General features: G+C 46.7%; 2 protein-coding genes across 2 annotated transcripts in view; one reads left to right on the forward strand and one right to left on the reverse strand.

Moving 5' to 3' along the window:
- The first annotated feature begins 2,325 nt into the window (after positions 1-2,325).
- Positions 2,326-13,461, forward strand: LOC144133068 (dehydrogenase/reductase SDR family member 7-like). The gene is made up of 7 exons (XM_077665898.1): positions 2,326-2,501; positions 7,188-7,337; positions 8,653-8,825; positions 9,971-10,097; positions 11,035-11,081; positions 12,069-12,358; positions 13,299-13,461. The coding sequence occupies exons 1-7, from the start codon at positions 2,378-2,380 to the stop codon at positions 13,354-13,356; spliced, it is 969 nt and encodes a 322-aa protein (XP_077522024.1). The 5' UTR covers positions 2,326-2,377; the 3' UTR covers positions 13,357-13,461.
- Positions 13,462-16,343: 2,882 nt separating this feature from the next.
- Positions 16,344-20,399, reverse strand: part of LOC144133069 (uncharacterized) — a 35,471-nt gene continuing 31,415 nt past the window's right edge. Inside the window, exon 14 of the mRNA XM_077665900.1 lies at positions 16,344-19,608. Within this exon, the coding sequence (XP_077522026.1) occupies positions 17,774-19,608 (1,835 nt within the window). The 3' untranslated portion in view covers positions 16,344-17,773. The remainder of the gene's footprint in view (positions 19,609-20,399) is intronic.

Here is a 20,399-nt window from a genome sequence, read left to right on the forward strand (position 1 = left end):
AAACATATGGAAATGAACAGGCCAATAACCAGTTAAATAAAAGGGGCTTACCACAGGATCTATAGAGAGAGATGGAGTATTAATAACTGTCTAAATTTTATAGCAGTTATTTCATTGGCAATACCGTCAGTAAGTTACACTCTGCTATGGCATTTGGAAGAAATGATTTATTCAAAGCGTTGATTAACACAGGTTAATCAAGACTGCATTTGTGTAGCCCTCCCAAAAAAATGTGGTCTGTGGGGCATGGCTGAAAGATCATGACTATTAAACGCGGCCCTGGCGTCTTGATAAGAGGATCATTTTCTATGCATTCAGCACCCGCGAATGTGCGCAATATCTTTATATCTTTTCTTTGCCTACATTGCGGGTAAAGAAACTAAATAAGTCAATAAAAAATTCAGAGAATTGCAAAAAAAGTTCAGGGCTGAAAGGTTTAAAAGACAGGAGTGTTTGTAGGAAAAATTGATCTATGCGCGTAATGTTTCATAAATTGCTGAGGGTTAAAATGTAAACATCCCGAAATGTTATTCCTAGAACCCAAACTTCATACGTAAACAGATCTATCGATACGGCAAAGATCAAGAGGCGTAAAAATAGTGATATGATTATCTATAGCATTCACTAATTATTGACCAGAGTTTATTAGAAGGTAAATAAAACTTTAAAAATAACAACTATGGTTCTGTTCAATTAAAACGAAAGCTCTATTGTGGAGCCTCCAGATCTTCAGTTTGGTTCAGTGTTATGGGGTATTATAGCGTCTGAAAGCGACTCAGTCTATGAGGGACGCCGTAGTGGAGGGCTCTTGATAAATTCGACCACCTGGGGTTCTTTAACGTGCATTGCCACCGTACGGTACGCGGACCTCTGCATTTCGTCTCCAGATCTTCATTTGCTCCATTGTACGAAAAAAAAAACGTTTCACACAAATTTATTCAGTGGATGCGGTGTACACCTGAATTGTGATACCATACACCATTCGTATATGGTGTTGGATATGGTGCGTTGCGTCATTTCTGTCAAGCTCTTCTCGCGGGTTAGTCCTAGTCGGTTAAATGTCGCGGAAATGCATCACGGCGGCATTAAACAACACGCTTTTCAAACACGCCCTGTCTTTGCTATGCACCGGGAGCACAAGAGGCACAAAATGAATGCATAGAATGGAAACCAGCAAAGTATAGTTAAAAAGTCGTTCCTTTCAGAATATTACAGAATCGATTAGGATGGTAGAAGTACATGTATGCGTGGAATTTTGTCGATTTTTGAAGTATACTATTCCTAAGTCTCGCCGTGTACTCTTGGCCTAGTGAAAAGACAGCGTGCTTGGGCTAGAAAACCAAAGACAACCAAAGATGATCAATCATCTTTGGTTGTCTACGTAATCACCTATTGCGTAGAAGCGACTAGGGACGAATATTTGCAGTTGATTATTTACTAATGAACAATTAATCAATTAAATGACAGCACTGAGAGGTGAATGGCAAATCGTAACAAAATAATTCACGCCCCCCTAATCTCACTGTCGGAATTCTGGTTAACCAAACCCTGATAAAAAATAAAAGCTGCTGTGAGCTTTCCCGAGCCAATCTCTCGAGCCCCAGCCACGGCTCCTCACTCACAAACACTCGCGATACACAATAGCACCGGTACGTATTGTGAGATGCCACCGCAATGAACCAGTGACAACTGCAATCCCTCAGCCAAGCAATCCTCTGCAATTTTCTGTTTGCAGTGTCCTCTGGACAACTGCAACGTTCTTCGCGTTTCGTTTGCCGCGCAGTTTTTGTTTTGAACCCCGCTTTACCAACTGGCCCCTCATGGCACTCTCCTCCTGTTCCAAAGCCTAAACATTTTCTGCGGCTGAGTTATTAAAGATAGCGGACTTAGGTGCCTCCTGGTGTTTTTTTAAATGAGTATCTGCGAAATATTACCCCGGTAGCATTATAAGAAAAAGCTTTAATTCTTTCTCATAGATGGCGCGACAATTCGTAAACTCATTAAAATTGGCCTTAATTTTGTTTGAAGTTTTGCAACACGAGGTTAGCGCGGGAAGTATTGCAGCTGGTGCAGTATGAGAGTGGAGAACAGCTGGCCGATGCGCGCCAAAGAAAAAACGGGCGGAAAGCAATACCTGCAACAGTCGGGGCGTGCTCTCGCCAGAGGGGATAATGGCCTCCAGATAAATGCGGTCGCGGGCCCCGATCCGATGATCCAAGCGACGCGGCGGCGGGCGTGCGCAAAGATAAGATAACCGGAATATGTATGGTATAGAGCTACAGCAGCGATAAGGTCCAGCCTTCCACCCACACCGCAGCTTTCGCGGCATCTGAAACGTTCGCGTGCAGACTCTGTAGCCGAGGGATTCACTGCAGCCATGCTGTGCTGCTTGGCTGTGGGCGTTGTGGGGATCGCCATAGCGGCGTTCGCTTACTGGTTCCGCTACCACACCGATGCCTGCTGGAGCCTCATCTTTGCCGAGCACTTCGGCACCTCGCCAGGTAAGGAGCCGTGCGCTGTTATTTTCGATATACTGATATCCTCGGCGTATAGATAGCGCCGTTGTACGGTACACGTGCATGAAAGGGGTCACTTTCGGGTTCTCTTTGACCGATTGCGTTTGTAATAATTACTGTACTTACTCGAACTTATAGGAAGACCACGGCTTTAACGCGATTGTAGCTCTTGTCGGCGTAACTCAATTTATTGATATCCTCGGCGTATCGATAGCGCCGTTTATGCATTACAGGTGCCCAGAAAGGGTCATTATGATTCTCCTATGCCTTTTATTTATGTAATAATTACCGTATATACCTCTAAAGTAGCACGACCACTACTGTAATGCAATGGTAGCCCTTGCCGGCATAAATCACTTTACTGATACTCTCGACGTCATATATACAAGGGGGGTAAAAAATTATTTCGGTGTTCTTTTAGAACAACTATGTTTGTAATAATTACCATACTCGAAAATAGCACCAGCGCGATTATAGCGAAGAGGAATGCGTTTTTCCGACACACAAATTGAAGAAAATTATATGAAATATTCACTTATATAGATTGATCCAATTATAACGCAAGGATGACTTTTCACTTTTATTGCAGGTAAAACGAACACATATGGCATCCAAATACGGATTATGTTTACAAGGGACGTCGCTTCGCCGAGTGTCTCTGGATTTTTCAGGCTGCTCCTTGAGTTGTTTACCGCTCGCGTTGTAAACGTACCGGTGTGTAGAGTGTATGCGATTAGCCCTTTGTATCCCTGCGTGCACATAATAACCAGATACTAAGTCCAAAAAGGTGACAGAGCCGTGTCAAAAATACGACAAAATGTTTTGTCGTCACTACAGATTTTTCTATTGTCTTATTGTGTTGTATTTTTTTTTTGTAGTACTGTAATTATAAAAAATTCTGTCGTTACTACAAAAATTTATTTTGTTGCTGGAAGTTCTCGGGCAAAAACAATACAGAAAATCTATTGTGACGACAGAAAATTTTTGTTGCCTTTTTCGGCTGGGTATGAATACGTTACTGGCTGTGAAAAAGAAATGAAGCTGTGAAATAACATGCAGAGATATTTCTTCCCCGCCAGCGGTGACACGGCAGCGATATGTGATGGAATTTCAGCTTCACTTTTTTTTCTTTCTATAGGATGAGTAATCTGCTCATATATTTGGCGGCCATATCTGTAAGCGCTGGGAAACAAAGGGTTAAAAGGCTTCCACGAGACAGTGCAACACAGCGGGCTCAGAAGCACGCCGTTGTGGAAATGTGCGGAAAAATTTCGACCACATGAGAATTTCTTTTTTTTTTTTACCCACCACGGTTTCTCAGTGGTTAGGGCGCTCGGCTACTGATCCGGAGTTCTCGGGTTCGAACCTGACCGCGGAGGCTGCGTTTTTATGGAGGAAAAACGCTAAGGCGCCCGTCTGCTGTGCGATGTCAGTGCACGTTAAAGATCCCCAGGTGGTCGAAATTATTCCGGAGCCCTCCACTACGGCACCTCTTTCTTCCTTTCTTCTTTCACTCTCTTCTTTATCCCTTCCCTTACGGCGCGGTTCAGGTGTCCAGCGATATATGAGACAGATACTGCGCCATTTCCTTTCCCCCAAAACCAATTATTATTATTATTATTATTATTATTATTATTATTATTATTATTATTATTATTATTATTATTATTATTATTATTATTAAAAAAGACAATGTTACAATCTGGCTGAAGGCAGCAAATATTCACCAAACTATGGAGGCGAAATTCTAGAGGCCCGTGTGCTGTGCGATGTCAGTGCACATTAAAGAACCCCAGGTGGTCGAAATTCCCGGAGCCCTTCTCTACGGTGTCTCTCATAGCCTGAGTCGCTTTGGGACGTTAAACCCCCATAAACCAAACCAAACCAAACCATATTCACCAAACTGTTGAGTAGATTAATTGATAGTTGTTCGCGCCTACAGTGCGGTTGTTTTCCTTCTCGGCTTGCTTGTTTTTCTTTGCACGCTGTTCTCGACCCGCCGCTCGTGTCTAGCTGTCTAGACTGATAACGCCTCGCTGGCAAGGCGCTATGTCGTTGTAAAACTACACGTCCGTTATCCATGCGCGCACTCAGTTGAGGAAGCTAGACAGTGTACAGACAGGCTGCAGTGTACGGTAACAAAAGCTCATTTGAAGTTGTTGCCTCATCGTGCACTTTTTGGTTCATTTCGCGCGTGAACTCCTTGTTTAGTACAATCAGTAAATGCATTTATGGTTGCCATCGGCATCAACACACTTTCATTTAGAAATATACAAGGCGTCCAGTTTCAAAATAAGTGTGAAAGGGGCACAACTTTTCATGACAACGTAGCCCATTTAACAGCCAGCATATGAAGCGGCACAAGGGTGGAGAGTGTGAAGTTGTTAAAATCCAAGAGGTTAAGGATATGTTTGGAAACGAAACAGCACACTTGGTGGCCTTTGCGAGTACTGGCCGTGTACCAGTTAAGCTATGCCAGTGAAATGAATCCTACTCAAGGAGAGAAGATTGGTTTGGTTTCGTTTATGAGGGTTTAACGTCCCAAAACGACTCAGGCTATGAGGTACGCCGTAGTGAAGGGCTCCGAAAATTTTGACCACCTGGGGTTCTTTAACGTGCACTTACATCGCACAGTACACGGGCCTCTAGTTCGCCTCCGCCGAAATTCGACCGCCGCGGCCGGGATCGAACCCGCGTCTTTCGGGCCAGCAGCCGAGGGCCATAACCACTCAGCCACCGCGACGGCCCTCAAGGAGAGAAGGGCAGTCCATTAAAAGTGCTATGCACCGTCTCCGTCAAAAGCGAACAGGCTGCATGGTGTGCTTCTCAGTCGTATGGTGGAGTGTAGGGCCGCACTTATGCCACCCCTCAAGCTCTAGAGCAGTTTAAGGTAAAGAGGAGCCCTATCCCCGCCTTCGAAGACGTTTTGATATTTAGGGAAGCCGCAAGAACTCCACTATACCCGTAAGAAACAAACCATGATGCCTGGGTATACTTATGGCAAAGGCGGTACGTCTCAACTGCACGTGCTTCCCAACCAAATCGCTCACCAGGAATCAAAGGTTACTACTGTGGCAAATAACCACGCATGAGATCTTCAAACATACTGAATCAGTTTTAGGCAACGGAAACAATTAACTTTTATATTAATCTACAAGAATGAGGCAGTTAGCCCGCCGAAATCTTTAAAAACTGCATCGTAATGCTTGTGTGTTCTTGAGTTTAGTTTTGTCCCTGATTTCCTTGCGCAGTTTTTGTTAATATACAACCTAAACATACCACTCACACACCATAAAATGTATGGTTGCGCTGAGCTACCGTCTGCCTCACATTTTGTGGGAATGCCTGGAATCAAAAAGTTGATTACCAATATTCGGAAGAGAAAATCCCTGCCTACCTTCAATCTTGTGCAGCTGTCTCCACCGACAACTTCAGAAGAGTAACTGGTTTTAGACAAGCGTAAAAACCGACCACTGCAACAACACCAAGTCTAAAAACTACGTTACAAAGATCCTGACCATAGGGTCTCTCATAACACCTGAGCTGTCAAATAAAGTTGTTATTCCTGTGTCCCCGAAAAGTACCTTATATTGGCGGCAGTTGGTGGCAACACAGGAATGTATTAAGAGCATTAGATTAGCGAAGAGTTTCCGGAAGAACAGGAATGAAAATAATAATGTTCGCCTTCATCATTACGGGACTGTCGAGCCACGACCTGCGACCACAAGAGTTACCGCGTTCTTGTCTGCTCTCGCGCGTGAAAAGGCAACATTCAGAGACCATGTGCTCTAGGTGGTTTAGACAATGAGAACAATGGTTCTTATCTGCATCATGAACTACAGGAGCTCAACCGAAGCGCTCCATTGCGTGGCTTAACTAGGCGCTAGAGCTGAGAGAACCGCGAACCACATGAAAGACATAATTAGATCTTCAGTGTTCTAAACCTGACAACTAAAAAATATGGGCCTGCCAGACGTTCATTCCTCCTCCTTGACTAACTATAGACCGTACCCACTTCGTTGGCTTAGTGACTTTGGAACTCGGGTGCGTAGCCCAGGTACGCAGGATGTAATTCCTGCCATGGTGGTCCCCCTTCGATGCAGGCAACATGTAAAAACGCCCATGTCCTCTGCGCTTTGATTTGAGGGACCGTTAAAGAACCCTGAATGGTCGAAATCAATTTGAACCTTCTACTACTACTTCTACTACATGTCATACCATATCATACCATACCAAGCTTTACGATACCATACCATACCATACCATACTATATTATACCATATACTGTACCATAAAATGCCACGCGATGATTTTAGTTTATAGGCGCAATGAAAGCCTCGCTAAAGAGTACCATGGTTAGGCTTTCAGTCTGCACGAGCTGTCGAAGAGCTATCCTGTCAGGAATTTCACCCCAGAGACGCGGAGCGCAAGGGCAAGGGTAAACTTGTACCCGTAAACTAGAAAGCCGGTAGCCACCACACATCACTGGGTATAGAACGTCACATATCCCGCATACAAGGCATATGCTCAAGGCACTAGGCCACCACTGCGCTAAAAAAAAGAACCCCCTCAAATTTAGACAATGCCTTATGTCAGAATTGTACCGTAAAGCCTCGTGAGGTAAACGTGAGCATAATGAACAAGTCGTCTCTTGCTCCATTCCCATTTCAGCCACCCTGAGAAAGCAGGTGGCATGGATCACTGGAGCAGGCAGTGGTCTGGGCCGTGCTATGGCGCTGGAGTTCGCCTCACACGGCGTCAAGGTTGCCATCTCGGACATCGACGAGAAGGCCATTGAAGACGTCAAGTACACGCTCATCGGTAAGGGGCCCCAAAAATTCCCGCAGTGACAGTGATGAGCTGCATCATAACCGGAGTCTTAGGTCTGAGTACAGTGCCCACCACAGCCTCCGAGACACCGTACGAAGCCTTCTGCATGACCACTGCTTCCGAGAGTACATCGGAAGTACTACATGAAGCCAGACCCCTAAAGGGACTAGATTTCCGCGCTAGATTACTAGATTATGTTAGATTAGATAGACTAGATTACGTTAGCCCTATAGCCTCATGCAACAACGCCAGAACGAAGAGACATACGTCCCTCGAAATGCGTTCTCCAAGCAATTGCGTAGACTTGTCATCACGATACGGTAAACTGTTCAGCACCTGCCATGCACCTGCCTTGCCACACTAGGAGGTGCAATGTGGCTGGCTGCGACGTCATGGATCGACGTCATCCCTTACAATAATTTCTGTAGACAGTCAGTCTATAGACTATCAACGTTTGTGTATAAATTTTATAGACTATCTATAGATAAATACTTTATACTAGTCAAAAGACAATAAAAATCCTATAGACAGTCTATGGATAATCTATAGATTTACGGCCATAGACTTTTAGTTCACTTTTATCTATAGGCAGTCTATAGACTATGAATACGCAAAAGGAAATATTTATAGGAAGTCAATAGAGTCTATAAGAAGTCTATAGGCAGTCCATAGACCATTTTGATAAGGGTTTAGTTTGAAAACCTCCTACGGGGGCCATTTGCTGCTTTGTTCTTGAGTTTTATCCGATTAAATCTGCCAGCACTTAGAGCGCAGGGCAGACGACTACTTCCAGGAAAGCCCGCTGAGTTTCGGTTGGTAGCGTACTCCATAGAGTTCTATAAAAAGCAAACTAAGTTGAACGCACGTTTTGTAACCTGCGGTCAGTGAGAGCCGCGCGTGCTTGAGGAAAGGTTAGACAGTTGAAAGTGAAATGCTAGCAGTTTCGATACTATTTAATTGGAACCATCAGGAGGGTACGCCACAAGTGAAGTGCAGACGTTCGTACAGCTCGCATCTTTGTGTATAACGCAGTACACGCATATTTAGTTCTACTCCTCGCTTTTACGTGTTTTAGAGCTGGAATATTGCTTTGAAGTGGCTGTAGTTGTGAGTTACTCCTTTTTTAGCCACCAGTGTATTTAGATCCTTGGTTCTGCGCTGCTGCTAACTTATCTTGTTACGATATATCAGTTACGACGCACAATTAGCAGCCTGCGTGTGTGGCCTATTCGCAAAGCAAACAGTTCCAAACACATTACTAAACGTATACGCAGCCGCGAGAACTCACCGGTCGATATATTATCAGCGCAGGAACTTCTGAGCGAAAAAGATGTCCTGGTGCTCCCCATGGACGTAACGAATTTCGACGAGCACGCCAAGCACTTTAACAAGGTGCTGGACCGGTTCGGCCACCTAGACATCCTCGTCAACTGCGCCGGTCGCTCGCAGGCAGCCAAATTCGAAGACATCAAAATGGAGGTGACCATCTCCGGCTGTTTTCTCTTGCTTTCATCCAGTGCACAGCCTACGCAGCTTTATTGTGCGTTTTGCTGCGCATGGTTGCGTGAATGGGTGAGTCCCGGGAAGCCACGCAACAGATGTGGCTAACAGAAAACAAAAAATCTTGAAACAGTGCGCATGTACCATCTGTGAAGCATGTGCTAACATTCATGATGGGCACCATGGGGGTGGCAGCATGATGAACAATTCAGTTTATAAGCGCAGTGACCACCCAGCACACTCTGTGCACAAGCAGAGTGCATGCTAGACTTGTGGGGTGGGTGAGCACACTAAGTATACATGTGCAGAATGAATGCTGATCCTTTGAAATGAGCCCGTTTAGCACATAAACGCAGTGTGCACTTATCCTTCTTGAAGCACACTGAATGCGTAAGCATAGTAACTGAGCCGATCTCATGTGGTGAGCACACGGCCTAAGAAGAGTGCATGCTATTCATCTGTGTTGAACACACACAGTGAATAAGCACTCTGCATTTCGGTCTAAAAGCACAATGTTTGCTGGTCCTTCGTGGTTAGCACATTCGGCGCTTAAACAGTGATACCTCTTTAAGCACACTTACAGCTTAAGCAGAGCGAATGCCGTTCTCATGCGGTGAGCACAGATTATAAGAAAGGTGCATGCTAATCCCCAGCGGTGCACACGAATAGTGCATAAGCACAGTGTACTCTGTTCCCAGTGGCGGCCACACTCAGCGTATAAGTGCAGTGCATGCTAGTCCTATTGTGGAGAGCACATTCGGCGTATGAACGCAGCGAACGATTATTCCTGCTTAAGCACAACTAGAACGTAAGCAATTAACAGAGATCCATTTTATGAGCCCACGAAGTGCCTAAAACCAGTGCTCCTTGATCACCCGTGGTGGGAATGCACGTTTTCTTGATGATGAAGTTTATCGCTGTCTATTTCTAAGCAGTGTTTTACTTAGTATCTGCTTGAAGCTCAGGCTGGGTCGCACTTTCTTGTTTTCCTAAACCGTGAGAGCTTTAATGAGCTTGAGAACGTGACTTGTCTTAATTCTAAGGTTGACCGTTACGCGGGCGGATGTTAAGGAACTTTTTTTTTTTGCCGTGCAATAACTGTGGCTGCTGGGTGATGCGTGCAGGTCCACAAGGCCATGTTTGACCTGAACGTGTTCAGCCACGTCCACTTGACGCAGACCGTGCTTCCTCATTGGCTCGAGAGGAGGAGCGGTCACGTGGTTGTGCTCAGTAGCGTTGCCCCGAAAATAGGTGGGTGAAGGAATGGCTCACTGAACGTTTCTCCCTGACATGCCTATTAAAAAAAAATCTCAGCTACTTCGTGTAGGTAGGTCTGGGTACAGTGTCAGATGTTGATTCTCAGAGTAGCGCTGTACGCTTTCCTTGAATATATTTTCCTTTTATTTTGCTATAGAGGTCATGCATATGGGCCAGCTGAGCTACTCAATGCCTTAGTCTCTATGCATAGCCCACTATCGAAAACAGAACTCGTGTTTGAGACACGTGAACTGGCGTGAAGTACCGAATAGTTTCTGCTGGTTTCGTGCTAATTCACACAGGAAATTTTAATGCACCATCGACTTCAAAAGCTTGCGCAATGCCGGATACACGAGAATACTGAATAGCTGTACACCTTGACTAAGTAACATGGAGTTGTTGGCCCGGCCTACCCATGCATGTGTGGCTAATACACTAGATCTGTCGATTCTGCTGACCTAGTATGAGCCGCATTTCACATATTTCGCGCACCTGGCATCGAGAAAACGTTTGGCGCCGAGAGTAAGTACGTAGTCATTTCCAGTGTTGCAGTCTTTCCACTGTTTGGCATATTATGGACTGAGGTACATGGAGCCACACCCATATATGTGAGTTGGCAACGTGCTGTTTGTTACTCTAATTTTACTCCGGCGTTGGAAGGCATGAAGGCAACTGATTCCTACAAACTCAACGACGCTGGCGTAGCAAATACACGTACGTGTACTGAACTGCGGTCGGTAGGCAACGATGGATGAGTCGACTCTACAAGCATTAGATAAACCGTGTGCGCAGATGAGTACGCAGCTAGGGACTCGCTGAGTCGGAGATTCCAGTCGTGTCCCGCATTATCTCAATGTATTTTCTTTTAAGTCGTTCAGTTTTTGCCCACGACAACTGATAAGTATACTGCCTTGAACCTTTTATCCTGCAGGCTTGCCTGATTCGGCCACCTACAACGGGACGAAAGCAGCTCTGCACGTGAGTTAATTCATGTTTGCTTTCCGTGGCTCCAGTTGCATTTTGAAGGAAATGATTCGAATATTTTTTCCGTAACAACCTTGAGCTAGTACATACTGATTCTACGTGAGAACGCGAACTCAAGTAAGAAAGAAGACCCTTCAGGGCTTGTAACGCAGGGCGAAATTATCCTTAAACAGTATACGTTACAATCACATCCGGATATGTGTGTTAAATGAGGTGCCTCGACTTAATTTAATTGGTCTTTGGGGGAAAGGAAATGGCGCAGTATCTGTCTCATATATCGTTGGACACACGAACCGCGCCGTAAGGGAAGGGATAAGGGAGGGAGTGAAAGAAGAAAGGAAGGAGGAGGTGCCGTAGTTGGGGGCTCCGGAATAATTTCGACCACCTGGGGATCTTTAACGTGCACTGACATCGCACAGCACACGGCCGCCTTAGCGTTTTTCCTCCATAAAAACGCAGCCGCCGCGGTCGGGTTCGAACCCGGGAACTCCGGATCAGTAGTCGAGCGCCCTAACCACTGAGCCACCGCGGCGGGTGCCTCGACTGCTGTGACAGGATATCTGCAACGAGAGCTAAAGAGGATGTGAATAAAAAGAGGAAAGTTAAGCCCTATCCACAACACCTCTCATAGACCATTTTTATGATGCATTAGGCTTAAGTTACGTGTGTCCTCCCTGCACCCACTCTTTATTAGACATTTGCTCGTGCAGCGCAGCATAGGATGTTTAAAAATAATTTCAGCACTGTCCCACTGTATACTTTACCGGCAAGCAAGCTCAGTTTTTCCCTCTGCGGCTTTCTACGTATTTTTAGCGGTTACTTTCAGCAATTGTTTCTGAAGATGATGCTGTCAACACCATCGAACTTCCTGCTTCTAGCCAATTCTTGTATGATGACAAGTGGACATGCAGAAAGCATGTAGCCATAGCTGGTCCCTTGTGTCAACCAGTTCCCACACTTCGCTGTGTGTCGCTCCCGCAGGGCTACTTCGAGGGCCTCTGGTCGGAGGTGTTCGACAAGGGCATCAACGTCACCATGGTCTGCCCGGGCCCCGTGGCCACGCCCATCCGCCAGAAGTGCTTCACCGACACGCTGGACAAGACCGAGAGCTTCAAGCCCGCGGCCGGCAAAAGCAACAAGATGGCGCCCGCCCGCGCCGCTCAGCTCATCGTGCTCGCCGTGGCCAACAAGCTCGAGGAGATCTGGTTCGGCCCGCAGCCGTTCGTCATCTACTGCTACCTGGCCCAGTACTTCCCGACCTTCTTCAGGAGGTACGCACATGCTTTGGAGGGCACCACTCATCGCTCATTACAAAGATTCGTTAGGGTTTATCGATGTGAAAAGTGTGCCACATTTTCGGGGATACCATAAGCAACTCCTACCATGCTGACAGAGAACAGCTGCTGATACCGAGGTGCAAGTATCGCTTAAGCCAGGGATACCTGCAAGGGATCAAGAGATAATCACGAGTGAAGTGCAGGGGCTGACATGTGACCAGGAGTGTGGAAGTAGGCAGGTCGTTTTGATTGCAGGAGGATACAGGGACTGTTTTTGACAGGGCACGGTGGTCCCGGGATAAGACCAACGTAGCAGTGGGTCGTAAAGGGTCAAGACGGTCGGTGAGAAAAGAAAAAAAAATGGTAGCATAGTGATGACACATCTGGCACAGGTCAGGGCTGATTCGAGATAATGCGAGAAGCCTTTGTCTTGCAACCTGGTGATGCTGATGGGTGTTTCGTTTGGGGAGAGGGCATATCTTTAATCTCCCTGTGGCTACGTCAGTGGCAGTAGAACTAACGCGCTCTATATGAAGGGAGCTTAACGAACTGGCAGATGTCACTTGTAAAATATGAACCCAGGCTGCCCCCCCCCCCCCCAAAAAAAAGACGACTTCGTTTGATTGAAATTATAAAACAGATGAGGCTCATTGCGGGGTCCAATACTGGCATCGTGCCTTTCATCGTTCCTTTTTTTTCATAGCCGCAACAACAATGCAAGAAATTACATTTTTTGTTAGAAGAACTGCTTCACATGTAGTAAAGGATTTGGTTGCAAGGCCCTATGCTACATTACTGATTTCTCCTTTGCGTCAATGAACGCATATATTGAGCTGACATGCCTTTACTGTCTCTTTCGTGGTGTTCGTTCTGAAACACTCTGAGTATCGTCTTGCATTCCGCTCTAGTAAAGGCGGCGTTTTTCTATTTACAGGCACGTCGTCCCGTCAATCTTCCAGAAGGATCACATCGCTAAGCTCCGTGACGGTTAGCCGCGGAACTCTCTTGTGGCTTAAAAACATTCCCTTCGCGCGACCATGAGCGAATGGTTTAAAAAACCGGGCTCCAGAGCATCTTGATGTAGTTCACGGCACGTGCCTCAAAACTTGCCAATGTAAATAAAGATGGTCGACTACAGCAGCAGAAGAACTCCTTTTTACGCGATAGCGTGTACAGCTCGTTCAGTAGAAAAACCATCGGTGTAGTATAGTAGTCGGCACCGCGAGTCGAAAGTAATCGGGGGCTGCGCAAAAAAATCGTACCATGGTAATTTGTGGTTCTAGTGATTGATGATCGATTGGCGTGTGATAGGCGATGACGAGTTAATAAAGTTATTGTAATTAATTGATTAATTAAACAAATAAAAATATTGGGAAAAGCGGGTTCAAAAGTGTCAAAATGCTCACAATGAAAGCCAGTCCTTGATTATTCTAATTAAGAAAATTTGGAGTGTAATTGATCAATTATTTAATTAAAACAACAAAAAAAGAACAATGTGTTCAAAGGTACCAAACTGCTCAGAATGGGAAGCCAATATTTGCTGATGCTAAGTAACGGTGTATATTGTCGCCCTAATAAAAGAATATTCTAAAAAAAATTCTCAAGAGTCGCATCAGCATCAGATGCCGCACCAAACGGCGCACGCTTTCACGTCATCTCATAAGCGCTTCAGTCCTCCAACATTTTATGCTTTCGTTCTTTCATTTCGTTTCTAACAGAAAGGGTAAAGTTGAGAAACAACGAACCACAGGTGGCATCTTATGAATGTTGAGACCGCTAGTCATCCGTCTACACTTGCTCTTCGAATTTGCTGGGCGTGTTAAAAACTTGCGCGTACTCGTCGAGAGGGATATATCGGCGCAGCCTGCTATTTGTTTCCTGGTAAGAAAATAGATAAAACGCGAACACGTGGAAACAGACAAGGCTGTCTCTCTTCGCTTGTATGTCTTGCAAACTTATAATGATGCGAAGCACATTCGAGAGGAAATTGGTTTTGGCTTGCTTGAAATGTGAAAGCAAGACGACGACATCGCGTGCTTGGGGCGATGGTTTTAGCAGCCAGCATAATATGCGAAATTGCTGTTTGCATCTTATGTTTTCTTCTTCTGCATGCATTTACTGTTTCGACGAGTGCGGTTGAATCAGCATTGCGTTGAAGAGAGGGAAACTCCTCTCCATTATAGGGGAGAGGAGAGACAGGAGGAGAGGAGCCACTTGGCAGAAGCCCCACCATGAAGAAAAGGCGATGTCCGTCGGGTCCGGCGTTGTAGTGTTGTGTACACTACCTGCCACCTACCAGCCAACTGCCGCCTGCCAATGTCAGGGGAGATGACCTTTAGGGGAAAGTGAAGGGAGAGGCCGGAAAGTGGCTGCCACAAGAACCCGCACAGTGGTTACCGTGGGCAGGGAAGGGTCTGACGAGGGCGCAGGATTGCGCAACCTGATGGTGCTTGCCTCTGGAACAATTCGACGGGTGGCTATCATGGCAATAAGGCCCAATCAGCTTTCGCTGAATAATGCGCTAAGAGGCAGCCTTAGCTCTTCAAGCAAGGAGAACGTCTAACGATAACGCATTGTCACCGCATAATGATAATTAAGCGCCCCCGTAATTTTTTCGGTCACCTTTCACGAGAACGATAAGAAACACTAAGATGCGAGAGAAGTCTACAGATGTATTTGCCACAATCATGACAACGAGTACAACAAGCATGGTCGCTCTGTTACAATGCGTGCGCATGAAACCGTGTTCTGAAGCCTATAGTCTAAAGTCCGAGAAAAATTGAAATGTATTAAAGTATTTCAACTATACTAACAGTATTACATGGCAGTCGTACAACACTTACAACACTTTCTTCGGGTTATATAGCATAAATATAAAACGAGCAACCGTATAATAATGACTTCACCTTTGTTTTGCTTGGCAAAACAAATGGCGTCGAGAAATTTTTCTTAACTTGAACAGCGCGTTGTAACACTGTAACGGTACATTATACACTGCGCAAAGTCCTATTAGAAAACATTTTCTCACTACGATTCTTGTACCTGCAGATTAGCGCCAGGGGCTTAGAAAAACTATGGTGTTGATGAAAGAGAAATAAAATCAACAGAGACGTGCTGTCTTTCACGGACAACACCTGTAGCGTGCGTGGTCATGTGCTGATAGGTGAGTTGTCAAGTGCCGTAAAAACTGCGAGTCGGAAGCACAGCACACATTTTAAAGGCATAATTGTGTAAAGATACATATCCTGCGGGAACGCCAAGGTTGATGGAAACGGGGGATAATGGAGGGCATGGGGGAGACCAGAGAGTTAACAGCACTGACTTATTTAAGCAAATATTAGAGATCAGCGAGGATTAAATAGCATTAGAAACAGAGACGCTCTGAAGATAAAAGACTAACAAGGGTGCGTTTCTTTTTTTAACTATGTGCTGTCCTCTGCAGAATGGTTATGTACTGCGCTGTTTTGCTGTAGGGAAGCCGCTCTCGCTCCCGAGGTATGGCATTGGCCACCTGCTGTAGCAGTCGCCTAAGCCATCATGTTCTCAAGATGTGCGTTTAGAAAACTCAACACGCTAACTTCATGAAGACTGTTCGTGGCGCTGATTTCGGAGCCGTCGCACTTACATTCTATGAAATCAGAGTTCGGTAGGTTAAGGTAAAGACACCAGAAACGCATGGGTAGCCGAAGGACATTAGTGCCCAAAAGAATGCAAAATATGCAAGAGCTCTTCGCATACTTCCCAAATTATGCCACTGACCCCGCAGCATACTCAACAATTCTGGACAAAATCGTTTTTGAACAGGAAAGAGTTTATGAGTGCAATTTTTTTTCATATATTGCAAGATTTCGCTATGTCAATCAATATATCCGCAGATTTCCCGTAAGCAAGTTTGATTTTTTTTTGCTATTAGCGTTCATTGCTTTCGTCACAAGCGTTCCGCATTGGTTTTTTATGGCAGTCGTGGCAGCTCGATGCGAGCGATGGAAACACCATAAAAGAAATATTTTGCTATGGATCCAAAGAATGAACCGCTACCTTCAATATTTCCATACCGGTATCTTACAGTTTTTCAATGCTCAAAATTTTTGTCCAAGAATGTTGGGCATGGATGGCAAAACTGTCCGTTACGAAAGCTTTGTTTTTTCTTGATCTAGACAACAACGCAAACTAGACATTTACTTTTCGAGCTTTGTCGTTGTTCAAGCAAATTAGACATTTTCGATTCAAACGAAATGGACAAAATAACGCCCACAAGATTGATGGCGCAACGTCGAAATATTGCTTACACTGTGGACGACAATTAGAAGAGTGCAGAGTCCGTGACTTCACTGACCGAATGTTAAAAAGAGGGAAAAACTGAGTATTTGTTTTATCGCCGACCCTATCCCTGTAACCTGATAGAGCTGTAGACTGCCTGGACTGTTAGAGCAAGCTAGCCCTTCTAATTTAGCGTGGGCAGGAAAAGCGGGCGAAAATCATCCTGGTATTGAAGTTACAATACAAAAACACAAATATGGACAAGTCTGAGGGAAGAAAACTGTGCTTGTGTGTGCACCGCAAGTGTGGATAAAAAAGCTCCCATTTTGTCCTGTTTCGCACGTGTTTCTTCATACTCAGTTTCTTTCAGCAGTGCTAACTTGGAAGTTGCGGGGCTGGTTCCCGACGGTAAACCGAAATAACTTTGTTCTGCCTTTCCTTGCTCTTTGAAGAGGTATGGGCTATGTATTCTTTCATGCTGTCTTTCTTGCGAGGCGTTTGAAACGATCAAGTCGGTCATAAGTTTAATACGAAATATCCGCTGCTCGGCTGCGCGTCTTCGAAGTGTGTTAAACGGTCTTCAATCGCCGTATTCTCAGCGACGTACTTTACATGCACTACTAGAAGGCTATATATAATTAGCTGTGCACTGTTCTTGTGGTCATAATGATGCACGAGCTCAGCACGACACTTCGATGGTCTACGCGTCCCGCGACTGAATGCTAGTGATAGACGCATGCCACACATGCTACAGCCAGCAAGACAACTGCCAGGACGTAAAAGCTTGCAAGGTTACATTGATCATGCTAGCCACGGATATGCTTCCCTGATGTTTACTCGGCAAATGACCTTACCTTGTCGCATTCACACACACTTTTTGCAGATTTTTTACTTGATACGTGCGCCATTTGTAGATGTGCTGTGACTCTTTGTAGCTGGAACGGACAATTATTGCATTGCTAATTTAAACCAACAGCAAACACAAGAACAAGGCAGCACAGTTATAACCAGAAGTGTGGCCACGCGGTGCGCAGCTTACAATACCTCCTAATCTTTTAAAAGATACGTCACATGCGGCGTGACTATACGAAGTGTCACAACTTCTGCAGAGAGGAGCTCAGCTGCGGGAAAGAATAGTGCCGCCGTCCTCTACTCGCGGTCAGTCCTGGTGACGATGAAGGTGACCTGCCACTTCTTGTTGTCCCTGATCTTGTTGGTGGGCAGCCAGAAGACATTCTTCTCACGGCCGTGGCGGATCTCGAACTCGAGCACCCCGTCGCCGTCTTCGACCGCGCCGCCATCGCTCATGCTGCCGCCGTCACCGCTGCTCGCCGCCGGACTCGGCACTTCTTCCGGCGAAGAAGGAGGGGAGCCTTCGGACACGTTGTCGGGCCTGAGCTGGATGCAGTTGACCACGATATCTCTCCGGGCAGCTTCCAGGAACTCGCTCATGCGCACGGTGCGAGTGATGGCCTCGATCTGGTCGGCGACTGCGGTCGGCGGCGAAGGCTTGAGTCGCATGGTGACCACATCTTGCGGGAGCACGTTCTTCCGTAGGCTCCGGCTCACTCTCTCGAGAAGGACCTCCTTGACCCTCTGGTCGTCCGGCAGGATGCCGTCGCCCTCGTGACCCGAGTCCGTCTCGCTCGAGTCGCCCTCGCGTAGCCGAACTTCCCGGGCCAGGGCCTCCGTGGACGCTTCCGTCGTCGTGGTGGAAGCTCGCCCTACCGAAGCGGCGCCACTTCGTTGGCGAGCCTTGATCCAGTCCTTGAACCTCACGGCTTGCTGTTCGCCCATTGAATCGCGTACTTTCGAGCGGTGTTGCTGTTCTTGTTCTTTAGCAAGAACGTCCCTACGGGCAGCATCGTGCGGCACCCAGAATGGCAAGAGCGCCGAGCTTTCCTTCGGCGTTGCCGCAGTCGCTTCCCTTGCCTTAGAGAACGGTCGCCTCGGAGTGACAGGTTCCGTTGGTCTGGCTGCATAATGGGAGTCATATGGCTCAGATGATGACACTTCCGCTGTCTTTTGGGCTGTTTGGGAGGTAGTCCTCCTGTCTTGAACGCTAGCTTGGTGACTCTTAGAGATGGTCGAAGTCTCAGATTCCCTGGACTCCTGCACCCTGGCCACACTCAGCCGCCCTTCTCGCTTCCTGAGGTAAGGAAAGACAGGCTTGCTGGCATCGGCAGTCGTCTGAGCCGTTTCCTGGGATTTCGAGTATGGCTTGTCCATGGGGGCAAGTTTTTTGTCCTTCGTTGAGGTACGTGTCGCTGGCGTTTCCCTAACCGCACTAGCTGCCGCTGTTTTCCGTGCCTCGTGGTCGCTTCGTCTTCCAGCGTCCCTAGTAAGGGAGGTCGAACGGTATTTTTTCCGCCCTGGCGGCCTTTCCTGTTCTGAGAGAGCACCGTCCGTGGCAGCAGCTCTCTCTAGAGATTCCTCCTCGGAGATTCTGCGTAGGTTCTGCACGGATCCGTGCAGGCGTGACGTGACTTCTGCCGTAGCCCTGGAGGACATCTCCTCCCTCCTCCTTCTGACACGCTCCTCTTCTTCTCTCTGTTTACGAATCCTCTCCGCCCTCAGCCTGGAGGCCTGGTTGCTCAGCACCTCGGACGTGCTGGTCGACGCTTCTTTCCTTGCCCTGACAGTCTTCTTGGGTGACCTGTCCGGCTCGGTGAGGTTGACCTTCTGGGCAGGCCTCTGAGGGAACACCCTCGACCGGACGTGGCCGTAGCCCGCGCGGGCGGCAGGCAGCGGCGGTGCACCCCTGACCACGGTGAACATGCTCGTTAGCGGGCTGGGCAAGATCGCCGGCAAGAGGTTCTTGCGACCGACGGGCTGCGACGGCTGAATGTGCCGGGTCTTCCGGGAGGGTGCCATTGTCCCTGTCGCCGTTCCAGCCTCTTCTCCGGATGCCATTGCCGCATTGCTAAGTCTTGCAATGTTTTCGGGCTCGACGTGTTCGCTGACTTCCGCTTCGCCGGCTGCTCCTGGAAAGACACGTGGAAACTTAAGTTTTTAGTTTTTTATTTTCACGAAAATCGGTTCCTGTTTATTGCTATTGCGATAAAGAAAAATGTTCTCCGTCACTTTCCGTGGACGTTATCGTGATATCAATTTAAAGGTTCTTTGACATAAATCAAGAAACAATAGCTCAGATACATTTTGTCCACCTTGACCGCTCTGCGGAGTTATGTTGAGGTAAATATGTCGCTTTATTCTACCGATCTGAAGTGCGAAGCTCACTGGCGACAGCAGCTATGCTACCGCGTGAAATTGCTTTTAATTTTGCCCAAGAGCCAAACCAATGCTAAAACCCAGTATTAGGGAGTTTTAACATAGCGGCGACGTGTTAGCGTAGACGTATACAAGTTTACCGGGTGCCATGCTGGGCATGCTAAGTTGCAGGTGTGCGCCCAACCTTACTTCCGACCTTGCAAATCCGATTGGGCAGATGGCATGCGTTAATCCGGTAGGCGTCTACGCTAGAACGTCTCAGATATGCTAAAACTCTCCATTATTATGCACGTCGTACTAGACCGTGTGGAATTATTTCGAATACCTGGACTTTTTTAAAGCCTACAACAACAGCAGTACGTAAGCGTTTTTGCACGTAGCTTCTATCATATTGCGACCGCCGCTACGGCATCCAACCAGCTCTATACCGGAGCACTTAGGGCTACTCAAAAGAACGAAATGCTGTTAAAGGTGAGGACAAGGGTTCGCTTCACCTCACGTGATATTTAGATTAGAGCTAAAAGGGAGCATGAGGACAACTTCT

The sequence above is a fragment of the Amblyomma americanum genome, chromosome 5 (assembly GCF_052857255.1).
Source record: "Amblyomma americanum isolate KBUSLIRL-KWMA chromosome 5, ASM5285725v1, whole genome shotgun sequence".
In the NCBI taxonomy this organism is placed as follows: Eukaryota; Metazoa; Arthropoda; class Arachnida; order Ixodida; family Ixodidae; genus Amblyomma; species Amblyomma americanum.